At 40.7% G+C, this 23,233-nt stretch overlaps 1 protein-coding gene and 1 long non-coding RNA gene across 3 annotated transcripts in view; both read right to left on the bottom strand.

The window, feature by feature from the left end:
• LOC114920989 (uncharacterized) overlaps positions 1–6,453 on the bottom strand; it is a 124,267-nt gene extending 117,814 nt beyond the window's left edge. Inside the window, exons 1-2 of the long non-coding RNA XR_003809280.2 lie at positions 6,343–6,453; positions 4,539–4,616 (exon numbers count right to left, since the gene is read on the bottom strand). This is a non-coding gene — a long non-coding RNA (uncharacterized lncRNA). The remainder of the gene's footprint in view (positions 1–4,538; positions 4,617–6,342) is intronic.
• Positions 6,454–11,713: 5,260 nt separating this feature from the next.
• rnf213a (ring finger protein 213a) overlaps positions 11,714–23,233 on the bottom strand; it is a 31,095-nt gene continuing 19,575 nt past the window's right edge. Inside the window, exons 34-67 of one of the 2 annotated variants that reach the window (XM_065964663.1) lie at positions 23,012–23,165; positions 22,792–22,933; positions 22,515–22,706; positions 22,271–22,401; positions 22,016–22,173; positions 21,694–21,900; positions 21,367–21,554; positions 21,136–21,256; positions 20,945–21,045; positions 20,661–20,843; positions 20,346–20,512; positions 20,161–20,263; positions 19,943–20,057; positions 19,625–19,832; positions 19,331–19,527; positions 19,092–19,214; positions 18,882–18,992; positions 18,435–18,677; positions 18,265–18,340; positions 18,120–18,154; positions 17,903–18,003; positions 17,649–17,805; positions 17,338–17,500; positions 16,840–16,934; positions 16,450–16,701; positions 16,039–16,171; positions 15,727–15,810; positions 15,463–15,643; positions 15,035–15,236; positions 14,869–14,946; positions 14,544–14,741; positions 14,210–14,299; positions 13,609–13,787; positions 11,714–12,598 (exon numbers count right to left, since the gene is read on the bottom strand). In XM_065964663.1, the coding sequence (XP_065820735.1) occupies positions 12,442–12,598; positions 13,609–13,787; positions 14,210–14,299; positions 14,544–14,741; positions 14,869–14,946; positions 15,035–15,236; positions 15,463–15,643; positions 15,727–15,810; positions 16,039–16,171; positions 16,450–16,701; positions 16,840–16,934; positions 17,338–17,500; positions 17,649–17,805; positions 17,903–18,003; positions 18,120–18,154; positions 18,265–18,340; positions 18,435–18,677; positions 18,882–18,992; positions 19,092–19,214; positions 19,331–19,527; positions 19,625–19,832; positions 19,943–20,057; positions 20,161–20,263; positions 20,346–20,512; positions 20,661–20,843; positions 20,945–21,045; positions 21,136–21,256; positions 21,367–21,554; positions 21,694–21,900; positions 22,016–22,173; positions 22,271–22,401; positions 22,515–22,706; positions 22,792–22,933; positions 23,012–23,165 (5,025 nt within the window). In that variant the 3' untranslated portion in view covers positions 11,714–12,441. Of the gene's footprint in view, positions 12,599–13,608; positions 13,788–14,209; positions 14,300–14,543; positions 14,742–14,868; positions 14,947–15,034; positions 15,237–15,462; positions 15,644–15,726; positions 15,811–16,038; positions 16,172–16,449; positions 16,702–16,839; positions 16,935–17,337; positions 17,501–17,648; positions 17,806–17,902; positions 18,004–18,119; positions 18,155–18,264; positions 18,341–18,434; positions 18,678–18,881; positions 18,993–19,091; positions 19,215–19,330; positions 19,531–19,624; positions 19,833–19,942; positions 20,058–20,160; positions 20,264–20,345; positions 20,513–20,660; positions 20,844–20,944; positions 21,046–21,135; positions 21,257–21,366; positions 21,555–21,693; positions 21,901–22,015; positions 22,174–22,270; positions 22,402–22,514; positions 22,707–22,791; positions 22,934–23,011; positions 23,166–23,233 lie in introns of both variants that reach the window. The other variant, XM_065964662.1, reaches the window with a different exon arrangement.

Here is a 23,233-nt window from a genome sequence, read left to right on the forward strand (position 1 = left end):
TGCTAACATATCATTGTGCTCTATCGACCCTCATAGCATCCTTTTTCTTCCTTGTTTTCCCACGATTTTTCCAAAACATATTCCAACAATGAACCAAGAGTGCCCCCTGGTGGACTGAGCAGAACACTTCCTAACTACAACATCACGTGCATAAGACATAAACATTAAAACTATCACCATTTTGGCTAGTAACCCTTCTTCAAAATACAATGGCTGACACAGCCATAAAGTCATAATTTCATTTTTCATACAGTTTGTAGATTATTCATCATTCCCCTCTCATGGAATAGATATAAGCTTTAATCTGACAATGGGTCAAAATGTCTATATGTTCACTTTTAAGACATATAAATCATAACGTGAAATGATAGTTTTCATTTTTTATATCCATATTAGTATCAGTCACAACTTTAAAAAAAAACATTGTTTATAAAGATCAGTGCAGACATTAATGTCTCATTGGCGCTGTATTAAGTCTAAGCAGCTTTAAGCCCGTGTGCATAAATGTGTCACAAAATGACAAATATCCATACAATAGCCGTTTAAGGTTGTTATCTGCTTTAACAGGCATTTAAAGAAGAAGAAGAAGAAGAAGAAGAAGAAGAAGAAGAAGCTGTGTGCTGCCCGAGCTGACCTTGGGAATCACACAGTTAGGAGGCTGTTGTGTTTTATCTGTGTGGGAAGGAGGCCATCCCAGGTTATCACACGTGCCTCCTCCACCGCTTGCTCATCCTCTCTCCGCCTCAAGGAGTTTCACAGTGAGCACAAATCCCGGGCACCGCTGATAAAGTCCATTCAATTAGTCTGGGCAGATAAAAGTATTATGACCTCCATTTCCGTCTGCTTTGAGATAATTCACAGCTCTAATGTGTTTGCCTTTATTGCATTTTGGTCCTTTTTTTTTTTTAAACTGTGGATGTGCTGCTTGCGTAGGCTGCCAAATAGAACAAATTAAAAGAATAACAATGTGAAATCATGAGCTTGTGTGACTAAGAATTCATAAAAAAAACTTGATATGGATTGTATGAGGCTGTATGCTATGTCCTCTAATATCTTATTTTTACATGAGCTCACTGCTGTTATCCACCACAGAACCCCTAAGCTGAACTAGAGGCCTTGAGGTTAAGAGGCTATAGCATGATGTGTCCTCCCTTTCTAAACAGTCTGAGTGTATCCTGACATCTCAGAGCTGTTCTCTAACTTTGACCATGTAATACAGATATAACAGCACAGATAGAAGTGACACTATCTTTGCAGTTCACGTCGTCCAAAATCATGATTTAAAAAAATGCAAACACATACTCCGATGCAGTTTTGTCCATTGGCCCAGCTGCTGGTGGCCAGTTATTCAGCCATTAGTCCTTTGTTGGCGAGCGGCCTGAACCACCGGCTGTGCTATCAACGGAGCCAACTATTTGATGGCAGGGGAATACTGATGCTCAGCTGTGGGGCCCTGTGAGGGTGAACCTCTTGGCTTTAAAAACCTCCAGGGCTTTTTTTTGTGTCAGTCCCCTTTGTTTTTCTTTTCTTCATAATTGGAGACTAAAGCAAAACAAATTGCCAAGTAAACTGGGTTGAATATGTTGAGTCTGACAAAAAGTGAAGTGTCAGGAGTTATTCATCTCTGCACCTGAATGTTTCAGTTGCTATGTTGGATCATAGCTGTTAAAAAGCTACAAATTGAAAATGTTCTATTTGAAATTGTTATTGGTTACTATTCCATTTAATAGAAATGTGTGTTAACATGGTAAACTATTTTTTGTTATTAAATTTCTTGCTAATGGGAGACTAAAGCAAAATAAACTGGGTTGAATAAGTTGAGTGTCACACACAATGACCTTGAGGTTTTTTTTCATTACTGATGGGTCCTATAGCTGATTAACACCTAAAATTTGACATTTTGATTTGAAATGATTGTATAGAAATGTGTAGCCTCAAAGCTATAATGAGGGTCCATCGTTTTGTGTCGATGTCTTTTAACAATCAAATGCATCACTCTCGAGGAAGCTTTGCTGTTGGAAATGTATTTTAAAGAATCTACCCTGCGGTGGCTGTATAAGCATTAAATAAAAGTGTTTTTTTTTTTTAATAGAAGCATCAGTATTAATTTAACAAACAGTTAAAAACTCCTCACAGCTTAAAGTATGGTTTACAATTAAAAGTAAAACTTCTAATTGAACTGTGTCCCTGTTTGCAGTTTAAACTAGGATTTGATCTCACTGGGACATAACTCAGACTTTACATTAAACATATGTTGAACGTAAGTTAAGCAGGCAGTGGTCGCCATCATGTGAATTAATTCTACAAATCACATTTTAGAGAGAAAACTAGGGCTGACTCACTTTAGATACTGAACATTCAAACAACATTCATTTTAGTCAGTACACTCATTAATAACATTTAACTACATGTGACCTTCCTGTTATCACCGGGTAAATATCATGTAATTCAAGCTACAGTGTAATTAGTCTGTTTTGTTTGTGCAAGCTTAATGTATACAGTATGGAAATCCATCCTATGGGGCATAACCAGGTAGAGTAAACAGGCTATTTTTCAAAGCCAGGAGCACTTCTGCAGCATATTCATTAAAGGTCCAGTTCAGACATTTCAGACAATTCATTTCAAACTACATTTTTCTAAGAACTCAAACCTTCTCAAACTGCAATCTTGATTTGCTTGGAAAGATCGCTGCTGTCGACAAAAGAAAAATAAACATGTTTCATTTTTTGGAAATCAGAGGCAGAACATGAACGGGCTGCCAGTGAGTAGTAGTTATAACCAAATGAGCGCCCCTGGCAGGAAATTAAACGCATGTCGTTCCTGGGCATCACAGGGTAGTGCTGACTTGCCCAAAATAGGCCCTGCCAGTAACAACAATATTACGCACAGATCTCTCTATGTGTGTGCAGGTTAAAACAGCAGACGCTGGCAGACACTCCTTCCCCTCATTATTTCCATCTACTTCCCCCTGCTAGAAAACTCTCAATCCTCTGATGCCATCTCTAATAGCCAAGACAATCAACAAATCACAGGCTGATCCTCAATAAGAGCTCAGGCTAATGGTGGACCAGAAATGAGACGATGATCTCAAGACATACGGACTGCTGCAGTTTGAGGCAATAAGGCCTATAGGTAATGGGATGTATATGCTCTCTGATTGGCCAAGCTAAATATGACTCTTTCTGTACAACAGAGATTGGATTTGTACCCAAAATACATACAATATTATGAGTCCCCTTCACTTTCATATGTTAGCATGATGTCATACAGTAAAGAACTGTAAAGAGCTTACATGACGTCTTTGGTCATTGAGTTCAAACAGGACATTTCCAACTTTCCTCACTTGACAGATTAATCAATACATAAAATTACTATACTTATACTGTCTTCAATTATTTGCTTTATATTAATGAAACATAAAAACGTATTTGTGATCCATTAGATCAGAGGTTTCCAAATGTTTTCTGTCGGCCCCCCTTTGGCAGAGGAGAATATTTTCAAGACCCCCCCCACCACCACCCCTCAACATATATTGACATACACTAAACCCTCTGTGAGTCATATTTGTTTTTTTAACAAGTTCTGTAGTTTTTGGAATTTATCTCAAACATTGTCTGCAAAAGGAACAGAAAAGCATTTCAGTGTGTGACAACAAACTGAAGAGCACAGAGCATGGTCACACATAAGCAAATGCTGGCAAACGACCTTTTCAAAATGTTTTTTATTTACAAACCATGTTGACTGTGATGTTGTCGAAGACTACAGGCACTCTTCTGTTTTATTTGCTGTGCTTGAACATTGTCCTGTTTGTCATTGTCTTTTTGTTCTTGTGAAGACAAAGATAATTTTCCACATTGTGAACAAATAAAGTTATATTTTACCAGGCCAACCAAACACACTGCACTACTATTGGGTGTTTTTTTTTTTTTTTTTTTTAGACATTTTTTTTTTTAGGGTGAGCCCAAGTTACGTGAGGATGCATACAAGCTTTACCACTGTAAGAGATTTTTTTGGGGGGTCCTGTAACTCTCAAAGTCAAATTTCCATCAATGTTTATTTCATGCATGCGTGAACTTTCAGTTCCTCAGTGTTAAAGGGCCTTTCAGTTTATGTTTTGATGAGATAGAGATATATATATATATATATATATATATAGGTCATCATATAGGTTTGAGACTGTATGACTGAAGAGGAGTTTCCTCATACCTGTGTGTTTGAACCATTTCCAACTTTATGGTCTATGGAATGTTTTTACTTAACTCATTAATAGACTTATCTTCAACATTTCCTTGTTTTGGGGGATGACGCAGACACGGCTGGACTCATTTATTTAAACTGTTACCAGCCCTCACATGCAACACTTAGTTTGTGTTCTTGCTGGTTTCACGTTTCACCATCCCAATGCATGCACTCACCTCACGGATAAATATACATCCAAGTGTTTCCCCATTATATTGGCGCTCTTAATGGCCACATTGCTTATTTTGCCCCACTGCTGAAGAGAACATGGATTGTCTGGGGTTAATGCAGGAACCCACCTCAGCAAGGGCCGGTCGGGGGTCTCAAGGCCGCTCTGCTTTGTCTGGTGCCACTGTACTCCACTCAAGAATCCATATCTGTGGAATTATAATTGAGGATAAATATTATCAAGTGCAATCGGAGAGGGTGTTGTGTATTTGTGCTGGGGCCAAGAAGAGAGGCTCGGTGAAACTGAACACCGTCTTGAGCCCTGACCACAGGAGAGCTTAGTTGGAGGTAGAGGAACCATCTTTCTCTGTGGACCACCAGAGGCATCAGGGAATACCAAGGAGAAAGGTCAAGGTAAAAGGTGACGTCATTTCCCACCAACTAAGACTGCATATCATGGGCTACAGCTAACATAAGTCTGAGGAATGAACAAGCCAAACCACAGAGGCTGAGGATTACCTTCGCTGCAGGACAGCCCTGGTCCTTGAGGTCTTGGCATTGTGATGTTCAGCCTTTTCTCTGAGTCTCTCAACACCAGGTGGAGAAAAACATCCCATGATACAAGTTCTCTAATCTTGTACAGGATAGCTGTCAGCACCTCCATACACAGTGGAAGGTTTCCCCAGCTTGTTACAACACTGGCACCAGCAGTAATCACCCTAATCCTTTGGTATCCATGGTAAACAAAACCTCTTGCACAGTCATTATCTATTCACAGCCAAAGGCCGTCAGATAACAAAGCACATCAGGGAGAAGAGAATGAATGAAGAGAGGCTAAAGAGAGAGGGAAAGAAAGAAAGAAGAGTGTGAGAAAAAGCAAACAGGAAGAAAGAGGAACGAGAGAACGGCATTTAATTGTATTATATAACACTCTTTGCTGTGTGCCAGGCAGCAACTGTTTTCTCTCTTTCAGAGAGTTTTCTGTTGTCAGAGCTCCAGGCATGTCTCAGCCTTGATGTAAACCGATACTTGTGTTGTTTGATTTTTGTTACGAGATCCAAACCCCTCCAAGAAACGAAAACTCTGGGAAATGTTACATAATGACAATGTAGCGACATTCATGGCTTAACCATAAAAGTATAAAGATGGTGTGCACTTAAGACTTTTTGCAGAACAGCGAGGACTTTTCCAGAGAAATGCTTACACAGAAACCTGGGCAGGAACCTGACAGGTCTGCTGAGTCGCTGCTCCTGAGGAAAATTCTGACATGTGTGCCAAAGGCCAGACAAGTGGGTGGCTCTTTGCAGCACCACTTTGGTGAAAAATGACATTTTTCCTGCAGTATTTGCTTGGAAATCAGAAAAAAGGAGCATTTGTTCAAGTGTTGCATTATTATTTGCATCTGCCTGCACGCCCAGATGTCAGATTTTAAGGAGTGGTGTGTGAGAGGCTGAACAATTACCCAAGTGTCTATCTTAATCTTGACTAAAACTAGTTACACTGGATAAATGTTAGTGTCAAGATGCAAAAATCCACATATTTTAAACACAATACGGCAAATGTGATGATAAAAACCACATTTATAATTAATGAGGCTTGATTAATATGATATGTAATGTGTTATCTTACATGGCCTAAAATGATTTTTAATTGAAAATGTACTCTGCAAAACCTCTGTTCATTTAGATTCTTATTTGGTAAGATCATTGGGCCTCTGGAAGCTGCAACCAATCAGAGCAATGTTTATGTGAAACAGTGGTTAGCTGCTAGGCTAGCTAGCGAGGTAGCTAGTTACTACATCTGATAATCTTGCTTCTACTTCAACATGATCAAAAATGGTCTGCATTATATGATTAAGTGGCCAAACACCTTTTGACGTTTGGTTGAGTCACAAATGTTGGTGATATGTTGATGTGAACAAAATCCAAGACTTACTTTTACAGAGTCCAAGAAGCAACAAGGTCCAACAAAACAGGTGAAAAACACAAGAAGAGCCATGAGGAAGATCCACAAGAAACAAGGGTTAAAATGTTTGATGAAAAAAACTGGCATGGAGAAAATGAACACAGAGACACACTGGTTAATCAGGCACAGGTGAAACTAACGAGACAGAGGTGGAAACAATAAGGGGCGGGGCACATAAACAGTGGATTTTAGATGTTTTGCATCAGCAGCAGCAGCAGTCTCTGTTTACATAAAAAGAATCCAGTGTTTTACTTTACAGTCAGTTATTTCTGGTTACCTGACCCCACATTAAAGGTCCCATATTATGCTTTTTTTGGTTTTATATGTTCTTTAGTGTGTTTTCCAAGTGTCCTGTGCATGTTTAGTCACATCTATTTGCAAAAATTCAAAGTCTGCGGAAACGAGGCTTCTCCTACGTCCTCCTGTTAGCTGTAGCATTAGCTGCATGTAATGCTCGGTTCTAGCCCCCCTCGATAAAATTTTTTCAGTCTGATGTCATTGTCAGTGTGAGATCACTGATCTAAGCCCATTGGCTCGTTGTGGCAAGCCCAGCAGCTCATGTTGCACGCCCGTTAACTTCTGTAGCACGCCCACGATATGCCGTAGCCTGCGGTAGCACAGTAGTGCTAAGGTGCTAATGTTTTTGCTCCCGGCCCTCGGAGCCAGAGTGGCTGAGCAAGTGACCAATTACAGCAGAGCCGACAGGCTGACCAATCAGATCAGACTTGGCACACATGGGGACTCTGATGCTCTGAACGTGGGCACTTTAGAGCCTTAGAGAGAGAGTCAGAAGCGAGCCAGTGCATGGAGCGGCAGTACGTGAAAACAGACACTTTTTTCGAACTTTAGCTATTGTGAACATACTTTAGTACATAGATTAAATATATACGAACCCCAAAAAGGGCATAATATGACCTCTTTAAATAAAACAGTTGTGATAGGCTGAGAAATGTGCATTTCTATGGACATGTGGATTGTTGTTTGTTGCTTTTGTTTTTTTAGTTATTCAGTTTTTTTTAGTTATTCATTCTACTCTATAGGTAGCTCAATGAGTCCAAGAAAAAATTCCCCAGGGGGACAATGAAGTGAATTGTATCATAGCCAATCCTATCCAAGAGCTCAAGAGTGGATAGTGATGTATGATCTGAGATGAGTGATTCTGATGTTTGTTATTTTGATCGGTTCCTGAGAATTGTTGAAAAAAATGTAATCTAAATATGACTTGAATTGCCATCTGAGGAACCCCAAATTTGCATTTGTTTCCAAAGTGATTGTCATTACATAATTTAGCTTGTTGCTCACAAAAACATGATATAACCACCTGAAGAAACATGACACTTGTAATGAGAGTGTTTGTCTCCTAAAGCCTGAACTGTGTGTCTACACGGTCAATCAATTCTGGCTTGTGCCCAATGGTTTTCCATTTTGTTTTGAGTTTTTTATTTCCCAAAATAAAAGTCAGTGAGAACAGCAGGAGCTTCTAACAATGTGAATGCAACTCAGTGTCTGACACATTTTGCTTATTATTTGGGAAATGCAGGACACATTTCTGAACTGCTCAAACACATTCTCCTCTTACCATAACAATCTGATTCAATATGTGCTTTTATTGTTACGGAATGCAAAACCTGAGCTGCGTGCCTGTAGCAGGCGGCTTGGTATCGACATTCAAGCTGTTGTGAAGAGTCGGGTACAGTTGAGATTTCTTCGCCCAAGGTGAGTTTTGCAGCTCTGACTCGACTCAGTATTATGCAATAACAGCCATTTTCCACTGAGGACTGAGCCTGCAAAAAAAGTTGATATTCTGTATTTTACAGCGAATAATGGAGGTACATGCAAGTTCATAATGTGTCACAAGAGAATCTACACTCCAGATCATTGATGATTTCTTTGACTGCACAGTTTTGTTGAGGTTTGAATGTGCAGGAATTTTTAATGCAAAGACAAAATTCTCACTGCAACACTGTCATTTGGTTTCATCTTTGGTTTAATGTTGCTCAGAAACCTGTTCGCATGCAAAGCAAAAAAAAAAATTAACTCACTCTGAAATCCTGAAATGCGGTGCCTCCCATAATCCCTTGTGGTATGTTCCCACTTAACCAGTAATTGTATTTTCTCTTCACGTATTTAATAGAACAACATGGCAGCAGTGCGGTTAATTTCTTCCTTGTGCTTGGAGGACAACCCAAGTGTTGAGTGCAAAGAGAAGTGCACACAATTAGCTAATATAATTCACAGATGTGCTCACTGAGTTATTCTTTCTCTCTCGCTCACTCTCTTGCTCCCTCGTCTCAGCTTTGCACAGCAGGGCTCGACGGCCTGAGAGTTTGGACACGGTCTCTGCTCTCACCCCACTGTGACCTACTGGCACATACATTTCAAATGACGTAGTAATTAAAATACACTAATTTGATAATAATGCAATAACAGCAGCACCCTGAAGGGCTAATTTAAAGAAAACATTTTCCCAGACCGCCAGTAAAGCATATGTAATGCCCCATAGAAAATACAGTAGCCTGTTGGTGTGCTTTCAGAGGTCTCAGGAGTGTTTCAGGGTACTGATTTCATACCACAATCATTAAAATCTTAGCTCCCTTTTGGCCCAGAGCGCCTGACTGGCGACGGCGCCTGTGAATGATATTGGATCCCCAAGGTGTAAACGTGATGAATATCTGGGGCTGTTTTGCAAAGGGTTAAGTCTGAAGCTCCACTGCAGATCAAGGCACAGTGACGATTTGAAGCTGAACTTAATATTATTCTAACTGGATTGAAGAGTTCATAGGGCGTCTCTGAAGGGTGAAAAGATACACAGGAGTAACTTAAGACAAGAAGAACTGATTTAGATTGCTGACCTAGATTGAGCTTTATGATTTTTTTTAAGCATTATTCTGTGACGTCACTTATCTGACATTATCAGTACACTGATCTGCATCAGTCGAAACCAGCATTCAACCATTGAACCACCGGGAAAATGGATTTGATTTTAAATATAGTTTAACATCAAAGTAGATTAGCTGAAAAAAAAAGGGGGCAGATTTCACATATTTCTTAAAGACTGGATTCGGGTTTGTCTAAATGTATATTAAAGGAAGAATGTGCAACATTTTAATCCAGTAGATGTCGCCCTTGAGCACAAAACAAACTACTGTTTGGTGACACCTCGACTATTCTGAAGCCTCCAACCCCTCTCCACTTGCCATTTGCACGAAGGAGTTATTAATTAGAACGCACCATAATTAAGCACCATGAAGCGCAAGCGGCGGACAATATTGTCCTTTGCTTGAGCTGCAATTGCCTGTGGTCTGCATTGTTGTGTTAGCAGGCTAATGTTAGCACACTTTGGTTGACTCGTAGCTTCATATTGCATATAAATTGACATCATATTCCTTTAAACTACAGTTTCCAAAAGTGATGTCAACATTTTGGTCCATCTGACTTAAGTGAAACTGATTTTCCAAGCAGTACAGTGTTATCTGTTACTGGCTGGAAACCAATGCTTCCTAGAAACTTTTCTGAATCCATCGGTATTACTCAACAAAATGCTAAAAGCTCTGAAAAAAGGACAGCCATGCACATCAAGTCCTTCAACACACTGCGGCTGCAAACAAAAAGAGGTAATTTCTGCACATCATTATCCACCTTTGTTAACCATAATTTACCCAAATGCTTGTGACCTGATCCTGACTGCTCAGCAAGCATGAATATCATTAAATGTGAGCCACGATGCACAGTAATGTGCCCCTAATTCCTCCTCATCAAGAGACAAAGACAAGAAACAAGCAGAGAGCAGGGGAAAGAATTTGGTCCCTTTGTAGCGCTGGCATGGCGGCTTTGAAGCCTACAGGAGTGGAAGTTGAAGTGATTAAACTTGCTCACTGAGGCTTGTTCTCCAGGACTGAGTCGCACAAATCACGCCTTATGACCCATTTGTGAGTGTGATTATTAAGTACCAAGTAAAGTACTTCCACATTTGGGTTTGCTAATGAGAACAGGGACACGGCTAGATAGCGCTTGTTAGCATCGCCTTATAATGGAGAAATGTGTGACGACTCTAATTGGTAGTCCATCAACTTGGAATGAATTAGGACTCCCGACTGGGGTTTTATGTGTTTCTTCATGATTTACAGATCAGATTCTTTTTTTTTTGTTCATCTGGCATGTGATTGGAAATTGACTAAAAACTTGAAAAGTTAGTTCCCCAAAACACACACTACATCCAAAAAGTGAAATAACTTTGACTTAAATTGCACAGACATGAAGTCTAATGAAGCTCAGTGTAAGTTCAAGCAGGACGACTGTTTCATATTCATTCACCATCCTTCATTCATGTCACTCTCCCTCTCACTATGTTCCTGCTGATTTGAAGCATTTACTCTTTACTTTACCAACCAGATTTTGCCACAACCTCTATCGACCAATCATCCTGCTGATGTCCAACTTTAAATGTGTTCTCCTCTTTTGCTGTCAGTTTGTTGTTTTAGTTTGATCACTGCGACCCGATCATAATGTTACTGAGATAAAGGGGGAAAAAAAAGGAATTTGGGTGAAATGTGGAACCTCTGCAGTCCTGACTCTAATGGACTCTATCATTTGGCGGCAGACTCCCAGAGGGTGGTCTCCAGCATGGTTTACTTTCACAGGCGAAATGCTTCCATTTGTCATTGTTATGCTAAACACTGCTTTGGTATAGAGGAAATTGAATTAAAGAGCCGTCCAGCAGCAGTCTTCAGTCTGTCTTGTCCTTATCATTTCCATCGGCCTGATCAGAAACACATTGAGGTCCCACCAACAGAGGGTCAGAAAGTCACGTAACCTTCGGCAGGCAGCCACTTCCTGAGCACTGCATCATGGACAGCCTCTGCTAGGTTCTTGTTAGGGGTTAATATACAGCGAGTAACAACACACAGTACATGAGTAAGTGGTTGAGAATCTCCAGTAACGACCTCTAAAACTGTTCACAGGGAAAGGGAGTTATAAGACACCAAGTGAACCTTCATGTACCCAGTGTTTGTAACACAGATCTGAGTGTGCTGCCCCCTGTGGACTATTTAGATCACTGATGACACACAGCCTGTAGATATTGCCCTCGAGCACCGGCACTATACCAAAACATTCTTCCTTTACATGTTTGAGCACACTGCAATGACTACAGAACCAGATTCCCATTTCTAGTTTGTCAAAACAAATGCATCAAATCGTCGTTAAAAGATGAAGGACAAGTAACTTACCAGGGAGAGAAGAGGGAAGCTTAGAGATACCTGACAAACCAGCCGTGTTTAAAACATGTTATTTTGTCGATGTCTTATTTCCTCATTATACACAAAACAGCCAAACAAACACATAACATAGGAAATGTCTGCTTTATTTGAAGGAGTTTGTTTTATCAAGCAAACGTGGAATATAACAAACTTCTGGGAAAAATTAAAAAAAGGCGGAGTATGATGCAATCTGAGAGAAAATAAATGAAAATGTCACAACTGGAATGTAAAGTGTGTACAGTTGTTTTAAGGAAAAATGTATATATTTTTAAAGACAGTGAATTTGAAGAGTAGAAGAAAGAAAAGTACATCTTTGACACAGATATGACACATCAACATAATTATTCATGAATGGAAATGACACATTATATAATGTGAGTTAAGTGTGGCTTTAAGCCCCCAGATGATTCAACATTTGGTACCTGAGAAGAATTCAGATTCTTTTTTATTTTGCCTCTCTGGGACAGGCAAATTCACATTTCAAGTAAAGTGTCAACGAGAGAACGTGCATCTGTAGGGAAACCCTGTGCATGTTGATGCTTCAGAAAATGGAAGAGAATATAAAACAAGTGCAGAAAAAAAATTGAGGATACATTTTAAACGGTCAACTGTAGAGGAGAACACTTGATCTGTGGCACAATGACACTTCACAACAGTGCTCTTTAAAAAGGCATTTGTCTTCTGCATAAATATTCAACCCCACAGCCGAACAACAACAATACTGTGGATTTATCATGATTGTAAACTTCATCTGAGGTATTTGAGTACATCAAATAAAGAAGTGATAAAGAAAACAACCCTTCTGAGTGTCTCACTGCCTCTGTCCACGCTCCTGCTTGAAGGCCACAATGAACTTCCAGGCTTCTACGTAGTGACACAGGAGGATCTCTACTGGAAACAGCTCCTCCACATCTCGCGGGATGTCCAGGTCTTTGCGCTCCATGTAGGAGAATAGTGTGTCTTTCAGGCTTTTGAGGACAAAAACACAATTAATTCATGTGATTTGACATTAATGATGGAAATCATCACATTGACATATTAGCCCAGTCATCAGTCGTTTTTTCTTTACATTTTCCAGACAAATTTCATCAAAGCTTCTTACTAGACACAATACCATGAAGGTCTAGGTAATGGCTGTGATTTATAATCAGAGCCTGAACAATTCATCAACCAGCTGATAATATCGGCCGATATAAGCATGTCCAGTGACTCTCGGTATTGTCTAATTTTATCTCTGATATGCGCTGATATGCACTGATTTATTCACCAGTCAAATAGCATTTCATTTGAGTATCATTGTATTAAACTAGCAGTTCTCTTTCTGGCTTTCACCAGCAGAGGGTGCTATATTCAAAAAATCACTTAGCACATATAGATTACAACAAACATCCAGAGTGTTGAGCAATGATGCACGTACATGTCCATGTTACTTTAACATTGAGAGACCATCTTGTCTTCGTTATATATCTTTTCAACAAGTGCTTAATTATAAAAAAATATATCAGCATCAGATTTTTTCTGTCCCAAATATCGATATTGGCCCCAAAAATCCATATTGGTCAGGCCCTACTTATCATAGCTCACAGTGACATCGCAATGTCTCTGGACCATACAAAGTCCATTCATATAAAATAAATTGTACAAAGTCATGAAGTACATTTCTGTCCTTGTGAGGTAACTCGTGTGCAACATGCTAAACTCTTCCAAAGTTTGTTAAAGAGGGATTCAGGTAATGTTCACTTTGTTTGAATGCAGCACTCTGCGTCATAACATACTCTCTATCTCCAGCTTACTCATGAAACAAAGCTAAAATGATCACATCCTGACAATTCATGTTCAATTCTGTTATTCATTCAGGATTTCACTTTTTATTACCTCAAATATTCAACACAATGAGAAAAGAATATTTCTCTATTTATTTTAAGAAATATTCAAGGTTAGAGAATAAATATTTAAGTAGTAAAGTCATTCATTTTACCTCCAGTCCGGCCTGAAGGTATCAAGTGCATTGGGCTTTTGAAGGACCAGAACCAGGAACTCGTGCATCTCCAGCAGGAAAGCGTCGGCACTGTTCTTAGAGAAGAAGCCAGTCAGCAGCCGGTGCTCGTCCTCACCCAGGACCTGTTTATACTTCTCTGAGACCCCCACGAATGGATCCTAAAGAACATTAGAAATGAATGTAAATGGTCCAAACAGTGAGGTTGCACCCCATGTAGGGAGGCTCTAGTCCTCCAAGCGTGCGACACAGGTTCAAGTCCGACCTGTGGCTCCTTTCCCACATGTCATTCCCCACACTCTCTCCCCGATTACCTACTCTAAACACCATCCTCTCAGATAAAGGCATAAAAGCCTAAAAATAAGTCTTAAAAAAGAAGAATTTCATGGAACAGCCAATTGGAATAGTAATGTGAGAATAGATATCATTGCTCTGACAAAAAGAGGGTTTCAATAAATTTCTATAACAGCACAAAACATTAGATCATAGATCAGATCATTATAACCAATATGTTATTACTTAGATGACAAATGCAGTTTCCTCTTCTCTATATGTGCTCTGGTAGAATTCTGTGATGCCTTACCCTCTTGAGTCGCAGCATATTTTCTGATTTCAGTGAGATCAGCAGCTGCCACAGAGCCACACAGTGTTTTAGACAGCACATGCTCAAGGCCTGAGAGCAAAATACAAAAAAACAACACATTAAATACTAACTAATGCCAAGAACATAAAATAAACACCACCAAATATGACTTTGTTGCTTTAAATCCATCAGTGATTAACACTTAAGAAATATAAAACTTAAAGTAACCTCAAAAGGTGTGACATTGTTTGCATACAAAGTATCAAAAGTTTGCTCAGTGGAAGCAGGAGAACATGCAACAAGATTAAATATCCTGTGTCTCTGATAGGCTGACCTTGAATATGTGTGGAGCCATCTGGTTCTCCATCTGCAGCACCTCCTCCAGGTAGCAGGACAGCTGCATGAGAGGCTCTCCCCCGGTCATGGCGAGGAAACCGAGGGCCACTTCCAGAGTGGACAAGGCCTCACACACCTCGCTGTATGAGTGAAGCTCCCCCGCCATTGCAAACAGGGTGAGAGTCTGAAGAGGCTCCTGTTGGCAAACACACACACACACACACACACAGGTAGAACGGTAGCATTAAGTGAAATCTGCAGCAACATACTAAACAAAAGACATTTGAGTAACTAATGTGTAATGTTTTATTATCACAGCTTACTTGCTTGACTTTTGCCTTCACATCCTTCAGGATGATTTCATAGTTACGGTCATGTCTGTTCACTAGTGTTGGAATGCCCTGCAGAGAGAAAGGGACAAAAACATTTATATTTGATCTCTTTTCAAAACAAAAAAGGGGGCACTTGTTTCTTTTTCTATTTGCTTACGTTGAGAGTGATGAGAGGTTTGCCCAGTAAGAAGCGAGAGATAATCTGCTGCTGGATTTTGGGTAAGTCATACTCATGAAGCGTCTCCTGGCCTCTCTCAATGCTGTACTGGGTGTTGGACAGAATCAGGGGCATCAGATCCCTCTCCAGCTCATACCGAATCACATGCAGGTCAGTCAGATCTGCTGGACTCACTTTGTAACTGGGGGAGAGATGAAATGAAAAGAACGGTGAGCCAAATGCTGTATTATAAGAGCATATCTGCACACATGCTTTTCTTGTTTTCACCCCTCTCTGGTTTTGATTTTGCAAATCAATATTATCCTTTTATAATCTCTCAAACTCCAAAATAAACAAATGAATAGTCATATGCAGTGGCAGAAGTGCTTTTGCAGCAAGGGTTATATATGTGACAAGAGCGCCCCCACCTGGTCTCCTCTCCAGTGTGTTTATCCACACAGTAAACCAGGTCATTGTGCAGGGCGATGAGATAGCTGACTAGAGCGGTGGAGCACAGGCCTGGGCCCTGTCGCCGTGGTAACAGCACTTTAAAGTCACTGTTGAGATCCAGGTCCTTCTCGCAGAGATCAGCAGGGATCTTGAGCTCACCTGAACGACAAATTTCAAGTCAGATCTCGATGTTTGAAAGGCCAGTGTGAGTTAAATAAAGAGTGAAAATAAATAATATTCACCGTTTGTCCCCAAAGAGACTCTGAGCTGATTCCAGGTTGTGAGGAAGACTTCAATGTATTTCTGGTACCAGGCTTTCAGGGAAACTGAACAGATGAAGAAGTAAAATATTATCCAAAGTGTACACAACACAGATGATTATAGAACTAAAACACATCAATGTTCAATGTTTCCTTTGTTTAAAGCAACATTTATCTCTCCGTTTCCAGCAGTGTTACTGTCACATTTCTGAGGAAGAGGTGATTAGAAAGTGGTTAGTATAAGTAGTTGTTCTGCGACTCTCACAGAACTTCTGATGTAGACAGTTACAGTACCTGCTTTCTGACTGTGGAGGAATTCTGCTATGGTGCTGCAGGTCAGCTCAGAGACGTTTTGAAACGTCTTGACCAGATCTCTCTGCAGTGTGAGGATATCAGGAAGGTGCTTCACCAGTCGCAGCTCGGCCTCCTAAAAAAATAAAAACAAAAAATGCATGGTAGATTTTTCTTTGATGTCACTCACTAGCATAATGCTACTGCTGAGTTCTAGTGTTTCAGTCAAACAAAATGAAAGTCTGGTACCGAAACGAGTACGCTCAGTGCTTGTTTGCATGTTAGACAGTGTGCGGAAGTTTATGCACCTGTCTTATGAAGTGGATGTGTGAAGGTTCTTTCTATACCCAATTGATCATAAAAAAGTTAATTTTCAGAAAGCCCTTGCTGCGTATTTGTCCTCAGTTTCTTTACCTTATGCAGAAACCTCCAGAGCACAGGCAGAGTGTCTTTGCCCCCGTTCTGCTCCACAATGTGGGTGAGGCTCAGCAGAGAAACTTTCTCCCTGCAGCTCCACACAGCAGAACGATGGATCAGTGATTTTTTGGGAAGTGAAGCCAAGAAAAGACTAGGATCGCCAAACATGAGCTTCATGATTGGATTGGCAGAAATTCGAGAGTCAGCTCGGATGAATGTGTTCACTTCCTTTAGCTGTCTTTCCAAGTTCTGTGGAGGAGAAGAAAGGAGAAATTCAATTGTTTGATACAAGTGTTTTACAAACAGGCAGAAAAAGTTGTCCAAATAAAACAATTTCTTCTTCAATTGATTCCCTTAGTAACAAATAAGGTCACAGCATATTGCTACCTTCAGCCACGGTGAGATGATGGTATTGCTCATTTCCATCTCCCATCCATTTCTAACTTCTTTGGTTGTGAGCAGGTTGTTGTTAGGAACAGGCCCTGAAAGCAAAAACAAGATGTGTTGAATAGTAGACTCGTATCAAGTCAGTGTGATTCCTTTAGAACCTCAAACCAAGTAATACATAAAAAAGGAAGTTTTTTTTGATCAGGGTCTGTTTATTTTCATTTTCAACATTATATCACAGGCCCAAAAAGGAACAACAAAAAGGAAGTTTAATGGCAACAGATAACAGCAGAATAACAATGTAAAAAAATATGTAAATAGAAATACTGACATCATAACATAAGTTACCCTAAACCACTCCTTATAAATCCTTTCAAACACTATTAATTACAAAATGAACCCATGCACAATTTGACCACTAGAGGGCAGCCATATGTCACTTTCCAGCAGCAGCCAAAGTTGATTTTTTTTTTTTTTTTTTTTTCAGTTGTTTCTTACATGCTTGTTGCAGGAGGCTGCTGATGAGCAGGTGAATGGTGCTGACTGTATCGTCTGTCCCCTTCCCCAGAGATTTGATAAGATGCTCCATGTCCTTTTGCAGGTGAGCGAGAAGAAATGCACCTGGGTCAGGCACTGGAGGCTTGATGATGGCAGAAATAGACTAAAAACACACAAAAAGAGGATGAATGAGTGAGACAATGGCCCTTGTATTGTTTGATGTTTCTCTTTTAGCTACAACCCCCCCCCCCCCCCCCCCCCCCAAACTACTTTGGGTATATTTAAGGAGGGAAACTGTCTTTATCAGCTACCTGTAGATGGCTGCAGGTGCCGAGCAGCATGGCCACATGAGTGAGCATGCGAACAATGGTGAAGGGAACAGGAGAGAGGCCCTTTGTGTCCAACATGGCTGGGTTGTCTCTGCGATTTGGGTCCCCCAAGATATGGCCTGTCTGAGTGCGGTCCGCCCTATTAGAAGTCAACAAACAATTAAACATGAAATCAAATATAATGTACACTAATGAACTTTCTTCTGTTTTCTTGATTTAACCTACAGAACACTTACTGTAACCTAACAACATGAAAGCCCGGCACCACTATATGATTCGTTCCTCCAATCACAGCCCCACAGTCCAAACAACGACCTTGTTCCATTGGCTGGCCGCACTAAAGAAAAAGACATAAGATGAAAAATATGACTCAAAATATATATATATATATAAAAAACCTAAAAATAAGTCTTATTCAAAATCACTGAGTCCGACTGAAAGAAACACATGTACCTCTCCAATGGTGCAGGGGTGACCATTAGGGCAATCTATGGTGAGAATAAATAAATAAATACTTTTAGAGTATAACAACAATCCTTGTAATACCTGCAACTGGTGTATTAAAATGTGAGAATTACATCTCTGATCTGTTACTTACGGTACCACTGCAGCGGTCCCATGGCTTGTTGAGCTACTGCTAACATGTCCTCAGGCATTGTAGGCAAGAAGGCAGCCTGTACCAACAAAAACAACATATACATCACATCAAAGAGGAGGTATTTATCTCTCTCTAAAAAGAAGAAAATAAAAAGCTGATAATAAACATACCTGCATGTTGGCAGGTGCTGTTGCCAGTTGCTGTAGAGGTGCTAAGATCCCCTGGCCTCCACATACCAACACAACAGCCAGGTGAATAGTTAATTCCACCAACGCACACCTGGCGCCAGACGTCCCGGGAGGAACAACCAGCGACTTGAGTTCGTTGGTCACCAGAACTTCGGCAAACCTCTTGGTCTCTGGGCTGGGAAGGAACTTTGAGGTCTTGATGTAGGCCATCAGGGGCTTCAGTAGCTGTAGAAATATAAGTATGTACATTATACATCCTGCTGATCCTGCTGAGAGTTAAGAGCAGAACCAATACCGACAAATACGACAGTACAAACCATAAGTGCAATAAATGGTTAAATCTATGACGAGAGTATTCCTGACTGAACAACCAGTTATGTCACTATGTCTATTACTTATAGAGACTGTGGTCTTATCGTTAAGCGCTACCTCAGGCTTGGGATGGAAGCTAACATTGGGGTCTCTGTAGAGAGTGGTGACTTCTCTGTACAGCGCAAGCAGAAGATTAGCTGTTATCCTCTTCGGAGAACATTTGCACGCCTATAAAGAAACAAAAGAGCAGCGAGATGGTTTTGTTAACATACACACAAAGTCCAGACTTGATGCTGAGTTACGTACAAGAGAGTGATGTCATATTACCTCACAGGTCTGGTCCAGCCCATCCACTTTGCCTTCCATGACTACTTTGGCAACAGCGTTTCTGATTGTCTTGTAGTCCTCTCCACACACAAGATACTGATCGATTGGGGTGGCTTCTTCACTCTGGGAATAATGAAAATTAAAACTAATTACTTCATATGCAACTATTTAATTTATAGCACAGTATTACCTTTGTTTAAACATTAACGCTAGAAAAACTACAATGTGGACAAGTGAACCTTTTCTAGAACTTCTTCAGGGAAGAGCCAGCGCATTTCATCCACTTTCAGGAGTTTCAGGACAAACTCCACACCATGTTGGCTGCAGATCTTACGGATCAAGTAGACACAATACCAGCTGTTTCCACTGCGTCTGCACAAGTTCACCACGCTGGTCAGGAAGGCTGTGGTACCACTTTGACCGCCCTCTTGAGCCTCTGCTTTGATTGAGAAGAGCAGAATGATGTTTTTTCGGTTAACATTTTGAAACATCTCAGTCTAGTGTATGTGAGTTTATCATCCAAATTTGCAAACCTGGGGCTCTCCGTTTTTCCACTATGAGGCTGGCAGCCAAATCCAGGTCCATACGCACTCTGGCCACCTGCTGCAGGTACTCCACAGTGGCTTTTTCAGCAGACTGACCCTGTGACTGCAGGTAGTCGGTCAGGAAGGAACTTTCATCCTGCAGACACACATGCTGGTCTGCAGTGGACCTGAACTGCAACCTTTCAAACATAGAGTCCTGGAGGAATGACAAGGTGAACATTTGTATTTAAAGGCAGATCACATGTATCACAATGTGTTATCAGAATCTTATTTCTTATCAATGATAGTGACTGAATGACTTCAGACCTCGAGGCAGTTTATGTACATCAAGTACAGTTCAGTTTTATCCGACTCCTCCAAGAAGTTGCTCTGCTCGACTGACACCAGATGCTGCTGCAGGTATTTCTTCACCTCTTCAAAGCTTTAAAAATAGAATAACATGTAGAAAAATTAGATACTGCACTAAAAATGTTGGAAGTTTATACAAGTTCATCGTATACAGTCTTTAACTATGACCACCTCACCTGTACTTCAGCAGGAGTTTGAGCACTACTGACCGGATCACTGGATTTTTATCCACAGAGTCATCAAATGGAGAAAGCACCTTTGTCAGGATTTGACGATTAACTAGAAAAAAAAAAAGATTGTCAGAAAGGGGAAAAAACAAGAACAATCACATGCTAGTGACAAAGTCAGCCCAGTGTCCTACCCCTGAGAATGGGAACAGGGCTGGCCTCCACCATGAGAAAGGAGAGCAAGTGGAGAATGACATCTGAACAGGGGGGAGAGTTGTCCTTAAAGCACACAGTGGACACCAGCTCAATGAAGAATGCATTGCACTGCTTCCTGAACTGAGCATGTTGGTTGATTAGAATCCTAGACAAACAAAACAAGAGACAAAAGAGTTAAATCGTTTTATTCTTGAAATGCGGACATGCCGGATTCACACAGATTAGGAAAACAGATATTTTTTTAATTAATACTCCAAATACTCTGTCTCACTAATCCATATACAGTCACCAACCTCATTTCATCTGAAGGAACCAAGGGAAAGGCTTCCTCAACTTGCTGCATGCAGAGTGGACAGTACATCTGACCTGGGATCAACCACTTTTTAATACATGTCAGGCAGTACATGTGTTCACATGGCAAGCAGAGTGGATTTTGTGGGTCTCCCATACAGACTGGACACAGCATAAGACCAAACCTGGACATAAGATTCACAACATGAGACGACACTGGGTGAAGGGAGAGTGATGTGGCAGTGATTTAGATGCAATGCAAATATAGTCTCCACTGAATTTCTACCTGAAGAAACAGTTGACCGCTTGATCTTTGCAGCTTTTGAGCAAAGTGATCACTGCCTCAAATGTCTGCCTGGTTTTGAGATCTGAATTCTTCTCCAGTATCTTGATGAGAGAGAGGAAGTTACACATTATTATTGTGTCCTTTAATAAATCTACTGAGAATCAAGGTAAACATAAACAAGCCAAACCAACCTGGCAAAGCCTTCGTGTGTGCTCCAAAACCAGAGGTGTGAGCTTTTTCTCGATCTCTTCAATTCCCAACAGCATGTGCTCCACAAATAGAGAGAGAGAAAATATCCGATTCCATCCAGCTCTAAGAACAATGGAACAAAAATAAATAAATAAAACATCGACTTCAATAAAGTAGTATCTAAAGACAGCATATACAACTGACCCATTGTGACCCAATAAAGAATGACTCACTGGACTCTGCAGACGATTGTTTTGCTACGCTCTCCGTAGTGTCTCACACTGTCCTCTGAGCAGATCAGCTCTATGGGAACTTGGAGTTTTTTGACCCGTCTGAGCCAAGCTTGTCTTTGGGCGTCCGTGTTCAGGTCTGTGGGCTCCAAGTACTCCACACATGCAAAAGCAGCGTACACATCGAACACCTTAGAAGAGAGGGGGAATACAATCACTACACGAGTAAAGCAATTTAAATAAAAAACTGAAATAAGTCACTTGTATGCCTGCTTCATTCTAAGTAGAATAGTGCAAGTGTGGTTTTTAAGACAGACTTTAGAGGCTCACCAGTTCATCCCCGCTTCTGGTATCTGGCATCTGCATGAGATGCTGTGTCACCAGAGGCTCTATGCAGATCATTCTTGTGAGGTTCTGTAGACGCTTTTTGAACTCATGATAAGCAGCATGGACCCATGGAAGAGACGTCACCGTGTCTGTGGCATTGAGCCGCAATCGCAGCTCATTGACACAACAATTCAAGGCAGCACACAGTATCTGAAGAGTCGAGGATAATTTAGATAAGTGCAAAAACATTCACAAACCATCCCACATATGTAGCCTAACAATCATGCCTTCATTTCAACAGTTAATCTATTAAACTATTAACTACCTGCAGCTCGTCCTTGCAAGTCAGGTTCATTGTCATAGAGATGAAATCCTGAATATAGCGGTGGAAAAACTCCTTCTGCATCTCTGGGTCTGCTTTTTCAATGTAACGCCCGAGTGGTGTCTTCCAAAAGAAATCATCAAACTCCAGCTGAGTTTGGCCTAAAAGACATTCACATTGATGTTGGTTTTACTTTTAACATTAAAATCCAGAGAAGTGGCACTGCAATTTTGTAAAGTACGTGATAGAAGCCTTTACCTTCATGTTGAAGTGCATGGACCCAGAGCTGCTCTAGGTAGTTCTTGATCCTCCAACTGAAAGGCATGCTGCAGCTCATGATCTGGTCCTGGGCAATGTTGTTTTGTACAAGGATTGTTTTTGTCTCATTGCTTTGAACAGAATAAGATTGCATAGGGTTAATATGTGCAAATGTAAAATTCTGTTTCACTAGTAACAGGAATGTGTTATTCCTATTTCAGATTGCGGTATTATCCCCACTCACTTGTGGTCCAGTGTTAAATGTGGGATATCCAAGAGTTTATCATTCCCAAAGATATCTAACCACAGTCTTTTGACAGATTCACCACAGTTGCTGTCAAGCAAGATATCCAAGTTTTGGTCTCGGTCGATGACTGAAACCAGTTGGGCCAAGAGGGGAACCACCACAGCCTGAACACGCTTCCATAGTGTGTTCCTGTAAAGACCCCCAAATATCATCAGTGCTAATACAGAAACATTAGGGAAACATACAACCATGAATCAACGACTGAAGAACTCACCTGAAGGTGCCTCCTTCTTGCAGTGCGTCTATGTTTGATGCCTCCTTAATGACCCAGTTGCTTTTCATGGATGAGAAGGTGTTGCCATCATGAGACGACAGCAATGAGTGAAGATGCCTCTTCACAATTTGTAGAAATTCACCTGACAAGAATCAAATCATATTAAAGGCCCTGTGCCTGTTGAAAGAAAATAAAATGACTGCAGAGTTATTGTTTGTACCTTTTATTTCATCATTGTCACTGAGGAGTGTCAGCAGGATCTCAACTCTGTGGGTACTGCGGCTGCCCATGTCCACCTGGTCCCTCAGCATGCCTACTGCACTCTGCACACAGCTCCTCAGCAGCGCTGTGGTGTCCACAACACAATCCCCAAACTGCAGCAGGAGAACACACCAGTCAAAACCATGTGTCACACATAACCCAGGATACACATCAGTGTTTG

This window comes from Labrus bergylta, chromosome 16 (assembly GCF_963930695.1).
Source record: "Labrus bergylta chromosome 16, fLabBer1.1, whole genome shotgun sequence".
In the NCBI taxonomy this organism is placed as follows: domain Eukaryota; kingdom Metazoa; phylum Chordata; class Actinopteri; order Labriformes; family Labridae; genus Labrus; species Labrus bergylta.